The 12111-nt window shown below is 43.4% G+C and overlaps 1 protein-coding gene across 5 annotated transcripts in view; it reads left to right on the plus strand.

The window, feature by feature from the left end:
* immp2l (inner mitochondrial membrane peptidase subunit 2) overlaps nucleotides 1–11422 on the plus strand; it is a 156343-nt gene extending 144921 nt beyond the window's left edge. For all 5 annotated transcript variants that reach the window (XM_078256369.1, XM_078256370.1, XM_078256371.1 and 2 more), the window contains 2 exons: nucleotides 5182–5284; nucleotides 9719–11422. In XM_078256369.1, coding sequence (XP_078112495.1) covers nucleotides 5182–5284; nucleotides 9719–9844 — 229 coding nt within the window. In that variant the 3' untranslated portion in view covers nucleotides 9845–11422. The remainder of the gene's footprint in view (nucleotides 1–5181; nucleotides 5285–9718) is intronic.
* The last annotated feature ends 689 nt before the right edge of the window (nucleotides 11423–12111 follow it).

A 12111-nucleotide genomic window follows, 5' to 3' on the forward strand; every position in this document is an offset into this window, starting at 1 on the left:
GACACGGACAAAAGTCACTCCTACTCAAACAAAGTGATGGCCACAAAAAAACACATGAATGAATGTTCTCTCTGAAGGACACGTAGGAACTAAAGTCCTAAACTTTAAGCACAACAGTGAAGTATTTCAGTAGTACTTTGAAACTTACCTTAATCTGATTAAGGCAAATTATTTTTGGTATTGTGACATCCCTAGTCTGAGTACTCAGACTCAGACTCAGACTAGGGATGTCACGATACCAAAAATCTAGTAGTCAGTACAGATACCACCAAAAGTACACGATACTCGATATACTATAGTCTACATTACAGAGATCTCTGTTGATTTGTGTTTGTCGCTGCGTGCAATACGCCGTGACGTAGGCCAGGCTGATGTTAGAAGTCCCTCTAGTGGCCAGAACGTGTAACGACAACCACATGCTGATAGTGGCATTGACGATGCATAAGCCTGAGTAGTGTAGTACATGTTTATAACAGGCTGCATTTGAGCATTAAATATTCAAATATTATATGAATATAAAAAAAAAAGAACAAATGAAATTTGAATGGTATTATAGAGGAAGATTGACAGCTCTAGCGTCGATGTAGCGTATCTCTTTAAGAGAATAGCAGAGCCGGTGTGTGTGATTTAAATGTAAAAACCCCATTCATTTCCATTTTTATTTATCTCAGGAAACGTTACAGGTAAAGAAGGTCTAGACCACGCTCTATACTTTACAGAAACCCAACAAGTCGCCCCAGGAGCAAGCAGTTGGTGCGACAGCTGCGAGGAAAAACCTCCTTAATGTAACGTCTTCTTCCTGCAGCTGTTCTGCTCTGATTCCTCATCTCAACACACCAAACCTGATTTAAAAACGGAATAAACACAGTGAAGTCAATTGTCCTTGGTTCTGTAAAGATTTTCACAGTTGTTCATAGCGGAGAGTTGGCGCCAAACAGGCTGTAACCTTTTTTTATTTCTGCAAAAAAAGGTCCCAGCTTGTTGTTTTTGTGAGTCAGTAAATTCAGCTGCTGTGGCTAAATCAATATTTACTGTATGTATCCAAGGCCTCTTTGGTCAGCCGTCCTCCCTGGACCGACAAACACACACACACACACACACACACACACACACACACACACACACACACACACACACACACACACACACAAGGAATCACAGACAAATTTCCATTTAAAAAGTCGATGAGGCTATAACTCACAATGTTCCACTGCTCAAAGATAAATCAGGGCTGGAACAGGCCCGTAACAGTCCAGAGGGATGATGAAGGGCGTTGGACCTTCTCCTCATAAATGTGACGACCTGATTGAAGCAGCTGCAGTGTGAGGCCAACACCACCGCCCATATTAGTCCGAACGTGTCCTCGGGTCAGATCTGTGTTCGAGCTGTGTTCAGTTCTTTGATGTTTCGGTTTATTTTGCAATCTGCTGTCATATTAAAAAGATTGGATGTATCCATCCATCTTGGTCCGCTTATCCGGGGTCAGGTCATGGGGTCAGCTAGTCTCCTCTGTGTCTTTAGCTGCAGACTGTTGGACGTCCCGCCGTTCCTTTCCAGTGAAATACAGTCACACGTTAGACCGTTTAGCTGTCAAGCAGGACCACACCCACTCCCCAGTCAGACGGTCAATACAAAATCTGTTGGATTATAACGTAACGCAAGTGCAATGGCGTGTTCCCACCAAGGCAAATTAAAATATTCGCATTGTGCCATTCACGTGACTTTTGACTGCGGGATCATATTTGGATCATTTGTGTTTAATCGCGGTACTCGCGTACCAGCCGGTGTGGAGTTATAGGCACCAACAATGTTTCTTTCCGTCATCATATGGCCAAAATAACCAATGATAATGACTGTTATCAACAAGTCACAGATACATCGGGAAATTAAACGGCATCATGTCTGGGTTAATAATATCACCTAGCAGCAAAAAAACAAGGTCATGTTTACAGCCTTCTACTACTAAGGAAACTTTACGTCTGGATATCTGCCACTTCCAGCGCGACTTGAAGTACACATTGTGCCAGTATTTTTATTGCAATAAACAGATAAAAAGAATGCCGAAATAACATCATGATGCCGATTTGTAAAAAGTCTGAATTTGTACTTTATCAGGTCTGTCCACAAGACGACAAGCAAACAACTTTAAAAATGCTTGTTTTCTGGATGGAGTTTGGATAGATCAGGGCTCTGCTAACAATAGGTGCTTTCCGACCGGATAGTACTTGTACTTTTTAGAGGAAAAGTACACTTATAAGCAGTTCTAAGAACTACTCTCCCCCATAATCTTTTTTTCCCGTTTGCATTCCCACTGGCCCAGTGGCCATAGGGACTGGTAGGAGGGGTAAGGGAGTGACGCAGGCACGGCAACGGTCTTTATAGCATCGTCACTAGACCTTAGCGCCACATACAACAACAACAAATGATGCTAATACCTGTGCACTTTTCCTATATTAAATGCATGTCCATTCTCGTAGTAATTCACGTAATGTTTTGCTCAACACAGACGGGGCTTTATTATACTCGGAACAGACCCCGCCTCTGCCTGCTGCGCTGTGGACGTGTGTGTGTGTGACTGTGTGTGTGACGGCCGCAGGACACGCTTGTGGAGTTCGACTCCGAAAAGACAGTTAACCACAGGTTCCCGTTAATCTTATGATGGACATCAACGGCGAAATAAAAGCCTCTTATTTACGAGAGCGGTCTGAGAGACCTCCAGCTCACAGCGAGGTGTCCGAGCAGGACTGGCCGAGCGACGAGCTAGCGGCCGGGGCAGGCGCCTGCTGGCTGTCGCCTCACTTGATGGAGCTTCTGAACTCCGAAAACTTTGAAGCAAATTGTCAATTCGTCATCAATTTTCGCAAGACTGCCTCTATTAAAAATCTAAACAGTTAATTTCTCGCCTAAAACGTTGTCAGAAGTGAATTTAATGATGAATAAGATGGTGAAAATTGTTAAAAATGTCCCGTTGTTGGTTGTTGCTGACTGCAAGTTTCCGAGTTGGCAGTGGGCGGGACTTATAAGTTCGACCAATCAGGTACACCTAGGAAAAGGGAAAAGACCCTGCTCTGGAGTAGGAGCTAAAAAAGTACGCTACAGCGGCCAGAGGAACTCAGAACAAGTGTTGTAGGAACGTTTAGTTCTAAGAACTGCAGAAACCCCTCCGGTCGGAAAGCCCCTAGTGGAGCTGCTCAATAAACACAACAACAGAGATATCATTTTCAGATCTTACCACGTAGTCAAACTTCCCTGCTTACTTTCCACAACTCCTTTCTAATGCTGCGTTCCAGGCAACCCGTAACCTGTGTTTTCACAACCTTCTACCCGTGAAAGCGCCCTGGAACGGCCGTCAAACCCGTAACTTACTACCCGTGAACTGGTACCAGATCGTTGTACTCCCAGTTACAGTTTTTGACGTCACACACACATAAACAACAATGTCAACGTAAAGTAATTCCGCACATTGTAATCAAAACAATACACATATGATTGTGTACTACTACAGGTGATGTTTATTAAATGAAGCCCAAAATATGTCGCCGACTAGAAATTGCTAGTATCAGCTAGCACTAGCTAACGTCAATGGTAGGTAGCCGCTAGCTAATGCTAACGCTAGCTAGAAGGGTTTGTGGTGACTTTTCCTGGAACGCTACCAAGTCGAGAGTCGTGATCTGAAGTTGTAACTTACAGGTTAAAAATTGTGTCTGGAACGCAGCATAAGCACTGACCGACTTTTGCGACACATCTACACGCGAATGTCTCGCTTGAGTTCAAATATTTTAACTCATGCTAATACTTTACATCTATGCACGTCTTTGCGTTGACTTTGTATGGAATCGTGCCGCCGAATTCGAGTGAAACGCGTTTGGTGGGTACACGCCATAATGTTAACCAGCGTCATGTGCAGCGATGCTTCTGTTGCCTGTAACGTCCGTTTGGGAGCACCAGAGGGCAGTGCAGCCTTCTTTTAAGGTCTTTAAGTGGCACCGAAATGAGGCACTGTAATCTGCATTGTCATACGGTGCCCAACCCTAGCTCAACAGCATCAACTTAAAGGTCCCATGGCATGAAAATGTCACTTTATGAGGTTTTTTAACATTAATATGAGTTCCCCCAGCCTGCCTATGGCCCCCCAGTGGCTAGAAATGGTGATAGGTGTAAACCGAGCCCTGGGTATCCTGCTCTGCCTTTGAGAAAATGAAAGCTCAGATGGGTCGATCTGGAATCTTCCCTTTATGACGTCATAAGGGGAAAGGTTACCTCCCCTTTCTCTGCTTTGCCCACCCAGAGAATTTGGCTCCCCCCATGAGAAAGAGAGAGAAACATCATGGCTTTCAAACAAGCAAATTAGGGGACCACTAAGGTCTATATAAAAGAGACTTCAGATACAGTATTAGGGGACCACTAAGGCCTATATAAAAGAGACTTCAGATACAGTATTAGGGGACCACTAAGGTCTATATAAAAGAGACTTCAGATACAGTATTAGGGGACCACTAAGGTCTATATAAAAGAGACTTCAGATACAGTATTAGGGGACCACTAAGGTCTATATAAAAGAGACTTCAGATACAGTATTAGGGGGACCACTAAGGCCTATATAAAAGAGACTTCAGATACAGTATTAGGGGACCACTAAGGCCTATATAAAAGAGACTTCAGATACAGTATTAGGGGGACCACTAAGGTCTATATTAAAGAGACTTCAGATACAGTATTAGGGGACCACTAAGGCCTATATAAAAGAGACTTCAGATACAGTATTAGGGGACCACTAAGGTCTATATAAAAGAGACTTCAGATACAGTATTAGGGGACCACTAAGGCCTATATAAAAGCATCCAAAGAGCGCCATGTCATGGGAATATTACAATTGGGAGCATGTTGTCATGCTGATGTAAGCATTTAGCTCAAAACTGAAGAACTGCCTCATAAAGAAAACGTGTTTCTCAAGGCTTTCCACGTGAGGGATCTAAATTGTCTTTGAAATCATTATTGATATTGTGAGCTGCGAGGACATTTGGTGTTTGGGTATGCTAATGGCACTAAAAGAAAATCAGGCATCTTTAAATAAAAACGCTCTGCTGTTTTAACATCATTAGATGTCACTGCCTCAAGGGTGTTTTTGCAAAGGCCTGATTAAAAACCAAATCTTCGTTTTTGTTTCCCTCTTCTCTTCAGGACTCTGGGCTACAAGAACCGTTACGTTCGCGTTCCTGACGGCCACTTCTGGATCGAGGGCGATCATCACGGACACAGTCTGGACAGCAACAGCTTTGGACCGGTATGAGTGTTACACATCCAATTAGACGATCCACACTGTACTTCCCCAAACGTTTTATGTTTAATGTTATGTCTGTGTCATGCCAGACATTATGCCCATCCCACATGGGATTGACAAGACACCACAAACTGATTTAGCAAACGTCTTCCGGTCACATATACAAATCATTCGGAGAAATACCAGTCCTTGAAGAAAAATGGGGAGTTTTTTTTGTGATTGTTGTGGGCAAAAATCCTTGATTATGCGTCACGTTTTCTTAAAAAATGCGATGGAATATGCAAGATATTTATGCAATTTATACAATTTCATGCGATGAAATTGCGGGAACTTGCAAAAAACTGTGGTTTCATCATGGCTTCATCGCGGGGTTTGCAGCTTTTAGATGATGTTCACGTCCCAAGCCTCGCATATTTTGCGCGGGAAATCGGCAATTTATGCGGAGAAAGTGTGGCGTATTTGAAATAAATGGGTTAGGGTCTGGTCAGCTCTCCACCAATCAGATGGGTCATTGAGTCCGACTGCCGGCAGTGCCCGCCCCCGATTATACATGTCAAATCAGCCAAAATGAAGGCCGACGGCCCCTCGCATGGACGACGGCACGGAGCACACCGACCAGACTCGAGTCACCGACCTCCCAGACTGTCAGACGGCCGATTATCGGCTCGGTGTGTCCGGACCTTTAGGGGTGGCCCCAAATAGTTGAATATATATACGATGCTTCGATGGAAAGAGCGGCGTATTTGAAAAAAATGCACATATAATGCACAAATGTGTACACATACACGTGTGGAGGCGGAGCCTGGTTCATTCCAACACATTCTCACTCCCATCGCGTTAAATATGGACGCTTGGTCAGGTGCCTTTGGCGTTTGTTAGTTAGTTCCAGTTCCGAGAAAATGGAGGAAAAGCTCATAATCGCCGTTGCTGGGTTCCCTATCATTTATGATATGATGTTGTTTGCGTATAGGGACCAGTTAACGTTACCTGCCGCCGGTCACATCGTCTCTAAACAGTCCTGCACGGATCAACAGCTGGCGGCTGCTCACTCTGCCTGCATTCTGCTGCGCTTCAGCGGCTAACGAGCGAGCTAACTGCTAACAGACGCCGCTGCCACCAGCAAACAATACAAATTCTGTCATTATATATGTAATTTATAAAAGGTTTCTAGTGTCAACGTATTGGCCGTGCAGTGGCTGCTTGTGCGTTTTCTTCAATTGTGTGTTGAACATGATGGAACGTAGAACGCTGCCACGTCAGAGCGGCCAAAGCGTCAAAAAGCTTCCCCGTACTTTTTGACAAGCGTCCTCGACAGGGCGGCCAGAGCTTCTTTTGCAGCTCAAGTCGGCGGCGGTGTGTACGTACAGTAAAAAGGAGGAGAATTTCCTCAGCATATAAAGGAACACCTTCATCCTTCAGTTTATCACAAACATTCAAACATCAGCACATCTGCAGATGGGAGAACACGCTCTACCAACTGAGCTATCCGGGCGCCCCACTCAAGCTAATTTAAAACTTGAGCTAACATAAAAACATTTCATTGATTTCCATAATATAAAGGCTGCATTTACCGGCACATAAAACAGTGTTAATAGAGTTTTGTTTATTTACTGGACACAGTAGTAACACAAGAACCAGCACAATTATCCCAGGCAGTGAAGCAAAATATTTGTTAATGTCATGAATGATCAGCTACAATCAAATGGTTTCTCAGGATAATGAAGCATAAAACGGCTTTACCCTTTACGACTGTTAACACATCCTGTTAGCGCGTCCTGAAGAGCTCCTACAAGGTGCTCAACACCTTTGGAAATGCATAACATTTACAGGCCTGGACTTAGTATGTACAAATGCATTGTAAGATCTCAACATCCCGAAGATGTAACAGATTTATTTAAATCAACAACACAAACTATGAATTCAAGACTGACCTTATATGGTAATTTTGGTTGGTTTTTTTTGTCAACGTGGACTCTTGAATCTTTGAAGTTGGTCCTGAGCGAGAACGCCGTAACCAGCAGCCGTGAAACAAGCTGCAATGTAACCCTACAGGACTAATGTCCAGCATCAGTTAGTGTCCACTAAAAGTTCTGTTGTTGCTGCTGACAGACTCAGATTATTATTCTAAGTGTCTGACAACATTATGAAAGGATCCCTACAGAGATAGACCTTTTAGTTAAAGAGGAAGATCCTTTTAGTTTAACATGAAACAGCCCCGAAATCACCATCACCAAACTCCACCAGACTCCATGTAAATAATCAGGACTTTTAGCGTGTATAGAGCCAGCATGTATTCACATGTATGCTGGACTGGGATTAAGAAAACTGTCCCGCTCCGGACGCTCTGGCGAGGCTCTTCTGTAGGGCGTGGCCTTGGCAGAGGTCTGCGCTCTCAGAGTGCCCTTTTAGTTTTTGTTACGTAATTATCATGCCATTTTCAGTCGTCACGAAACAGCACTTTTCAGGAGCAGTTCTGGTTTCTCATTTCAATCTAAGACATATGTTGATTTAAATTGTTATGTTAGTTGACTTAAAGCTGTTTCATGCATTTTGCGCGGAGGCTCTGATCGCCGAGGCCCACACCTCCAAGATTTTGTAACAATGCGGATGTGGTCACATAAACAGCGTTGCAATGACTGGCTACAGGAGAGAAGAAGTCCGTTCTTTGAGCCGCTCTGACCGCAATCGGTATGAAAGACCAGACGGGTCGCAGCGACCATGCCCGCCCTCCACAGCGGTGTTTGGTATTTTAAGCCCCCAACGTCGTCTTCCAGACAGTCGCAGCGCTGTCTTGAAGTTGACGTTGGGGCTTAAAACACCATTGAGTGTCCGCAGCGCGTCGTCCGCAGTAAACAGTCCGCAGTAAGCAGTCCGCAGCGCGTCGTCCCCGGTAAGCAGTCCGCAGTGAGCTGTCCGCAGTAAGCCGTCCCCAGTAAGCAGTCCGCAGTAAGCAGTCCGCAGTAAGCAGTCCACATTTCATTTTCTCAAAGGCAGAGCAGGATACCCAGGAGGGTTGTTGGTTCAAGTCCCCATACAGACCAAAGTATGGTGGTGGACTGGTAGCTGGAGAGCTGCCAGTTCACCTCCTGGGCACTGCCAAGGTGCTCTTGAGCAACGCACCGAACCCCCAACTGCTCGGGGCACCTTTCCATGGGCAGCCCCCCCCCACTCTGACATCTCTCTGTTAGTGCATGTAGAGGTACTGAGCATGTGTGTAATAACAACAGAGTGAAAACATTGTAATTTCCCCTTGTGGGATTAATATAGTATACATTATTATTACATTAACCAGTAAATGACAGAAAGGAAGCCAGAGCATTGCTCTCGGTGAAACTACCCAAGTTAAAAAGGGAACCAAGAAACACGATTAAGAACCAACTTTTTTTTAGATTAAGAGAATAAATGAACTAAAAATGTCTGCCTACTTGACATTAACGGCTTTTAGATCTGGTTTTATCCAGATTCTGTGTTAGCAGTTGTAAGAAATGTGCATAATAAATTAGATTCAAATATTTCTTTATATCTCGCCCGCCCGTCTTAGTAGATAACATCCCACTGACCTGCTTCTCAACTGCAGCTGATGAATATTAATCATTTCATTACTTCATGTTATTAAACTGGATCTTGACCTGCAGCTGTTCCCTCCGACTGAAGCCCCCCCCTCAGCCGTCGGGACCCCCCCCTAAGATGTCTAATCAAACGCTTCCTCGTCTAAGCACTTCCTGTCTACAGCCGGCCTTGTGTTTGCCGGGTCACACTGGGAGATGGAGATGAACGCCCCATTTGCGGGTTTTTTTTTTAATATAGACGCCAGCTTTTTTAGAGATAACAGGTGTCATTGAAAAAGCATTTGACATTTTGCTGGCGCGCGTGTTCGACCTTATGCAAAGCTGCCCTTATTGAAGCAGTGAGGAAGACGTCAGACGAGCTGATCTTCGGCTGTCAGATTGTTTTAATTAACTCAGCTGTTGATGTCTGCAGGACTCTGGACCTGAGTGTGACTTAAAATCAAGTCTTAAATTCTCCAAAATGATCTTTTCCGTGCATACTGTATAGTGAAGCTGTTCATCATATAAGTCCATGTTTTCGTAGCTCCAGTGAAATTGTTAAGAGCAGTTGGGCTTATAACTTTAACCCTTGTGTTTTCCTCATTTCAAAGTTTTTTATATCAGAAATATGGGTTTCTTAACAACCAAATTGTCCCAAAATAACATGGATGCATGCATGTACGTTGGATGGAACCCATGCAACATATACATCCATGCATCCATGTTCTTCGCAGGTAACATTAATGATTACATTTGAAAAAAAAATCATTTAAACTTTGACATTCACCAGTCTGTGATTCACTCAACATCCATCTGATTCTATTAGTCAAAATAATTCATATTATCTGCAGCACAACAACCCTATTACCTGATGTTTTTTATTTCCCAGGTGGCAGTGGGGCTGCTTCACGGTCGGGCCTCCCACATCATCTGGCCGCCAAATCGCTGGCAGCGAATCAAACCGTCTCTGCCGGCAAACCGAGGGCCGCTGGTCACCGAGGAAGAAGAGGGATGAAGACACACAGACACACAGTTTTAATAACTATAGTAGAGGGCTGGGTATCGCCACTGATTTCCTGAATCCATTGTTGTCAATCCAGAGTTTTTAGAGAACTAATGCTGTGATTTGTACAAGAAACTAGGGATGCACCGAATCCAGATTTTTGGGGTTCGGCCGAATAAGATTCTGCCGAATCCGAAACTGAATACCGAATCCTCCTCCCATCCTCAGTCCATTAACACAGTAAACACATTAATGAGGTAAACAACGTCCACAGCCTCTAAAATAGTTAAATGTAACAACTTAATGTAGAATTCACACGCTCTTTTCACATCGTAGGAAAGCACATCGCCATCGTCAGAATGAATGAATGTTCGCTAACCAGCGTATGATGAAGGCACGTTGGGTGCTACGTTATTTAACAAGCAGCAGCTATTACCAGATGTTGTAACAGCGGTGATGTTGTGTATTGTTTAGGGTCCTCGCCACCACCAGACTAATCAGCATTGCAGATTGAACATGTAGCTGGACTTGAATGGCCTTCTTTTGACTGAAAGTACTGCCAAACAACCCTTTTTCTGCTCACCAGTTCCATTTCCACTTCCTCTCAGCCTGCTGCATTGAAGCTCCACCTACATAAACACCTTCCTGTAATCAACGGCGCCGTCATCACGTCGACCAGCGTAGCGCGCGGAGTGCGAGCGTAGGGTTCAGCAGAAACCCAACCCCGTCAAAAAGCCCAATATTCAGCCCAATCTGAATCCTGGATTCGGTGCATCTCTGCAAGAAACCTGGTGCATTATTTAAAAATATGAAAGTTGTCGTTAGGAATTGGCCACAAAGAAGTAACATAGCGACATAGCGAAGACATAGATCTGTGAAAAAGCCTAATTTTAGAACGTTGTTTAGCCTGGCATGGGTTCCTTAGATCGTCTAGTTTCATTTGATACCGATATCTTCAGTCTAGCTTTGAAACGCAGCCTCTTAACCCTTGTGTTGTCTTCCTGTCGACCATGCAACTTTTAGTTTTTCTGGGTCAAAATGTTTTTTTCAGCGTTTAGGCCATCTTTTTTGACACTTTGGTCGCTTTACCCCGATGTTTTAGAAGTTTTTCGTGATGTTTTTGTCACTTTTTTGACATTTTAGTCACTTTTTCCGATGTTGTTGTTACTTTTTGATGTTTTTTAAGCCTTTTTTTAACGTTATTTTATCAATTATTTCCTTCAAATACTATAAAATTTAACAAAACACCCACATTCAATGAAATTAGTGAACTGATCATTTATTTTACTTGTGAAGAGCGTTGTATGGAACCATCCACGTTATTTTTTTTGGACAATATGGTTGAAGAAAAAATCCAAATTTCTGATATAGAAACTTTTTGAAAATGGGAGAGTTAAAGATCCATCTTGGGATTTTATGAATGGATATCGGATCATTCAAATGAAGATCTATTTGAATCCCAGCACCTATTTTAGTGATGTCATCTAAACTGAAATGACGTGTCCGTTAGTGTTTGGAAAGACAGTCATTGACTGAGTCATGAGATTGTTCAACTGCTTGTTATGTAAACTGTGTATTGGTTTTGGTGTTATGTTATACCGGTGATAAACTTAAAGGAAGACTTTCACTCTACAAACTCTTGCCTCCATTTTTACAAAGCAGGAGACTCAAGACATCTTTTCGTTATTTTGCTGCTCGAGTAAATGCTCTGACACACCAACTCGACGGCCGACCGGAGATAGACCTTTTAGTTAAAGAGTAAGATCCTTTTAGTTTAACATGAAACAGCCCCAAAATCACCATCACCAAACCCACCAGACTCCATGTAAATAATCAGGACTTTTAGCGTGTATAGAGCCAGCATATTTCCACCAGACTCCATGTAAATAATCAGGACTTTTAGCGTGTATAGAGCCAGCATATTTCCACCAGACTCCATGTAAATAATCAGGACTTTTAGCGTGTATAGAGCCAGCATATTTCCACCAGACTCCATGTAAATAATCAGGACTTTTAGCGTGTATAGAGCCAGCATATTTCCACGCATATCTCCACGTGTATTTAGCGTGTATAGAGCCAGCATGTATTCACATGTAAATGGGTGAATTAAAGTGCCCATATTATGAAAAAAACACTTTTTCTGGGATTTGGGGAGTTATTTTGTGTCTCTGGTGCTTCCACACACATACACACTTTGAAAAAAACCATCCATGCTGTTCTGAGTGAGATACGGTTTCTGAATGTGTCCTGCCTTCTGTCTCCGGGTGAGCTGGTCAACA

This window comes from Sander vitreus, chromosome 8 (assembly GCF_031162955.1).
Source record: "Sander vitreus isolate 19-12246 chromosome 8, sanVit1, whole genome shotgun sequence".
Taxonomy (NCBI): domain Eukaryota; kingdom Metazoa; phylum Chordata; class Actinopteri; order Perciformes; family Percidae; genus Sander; species Sander vitreus.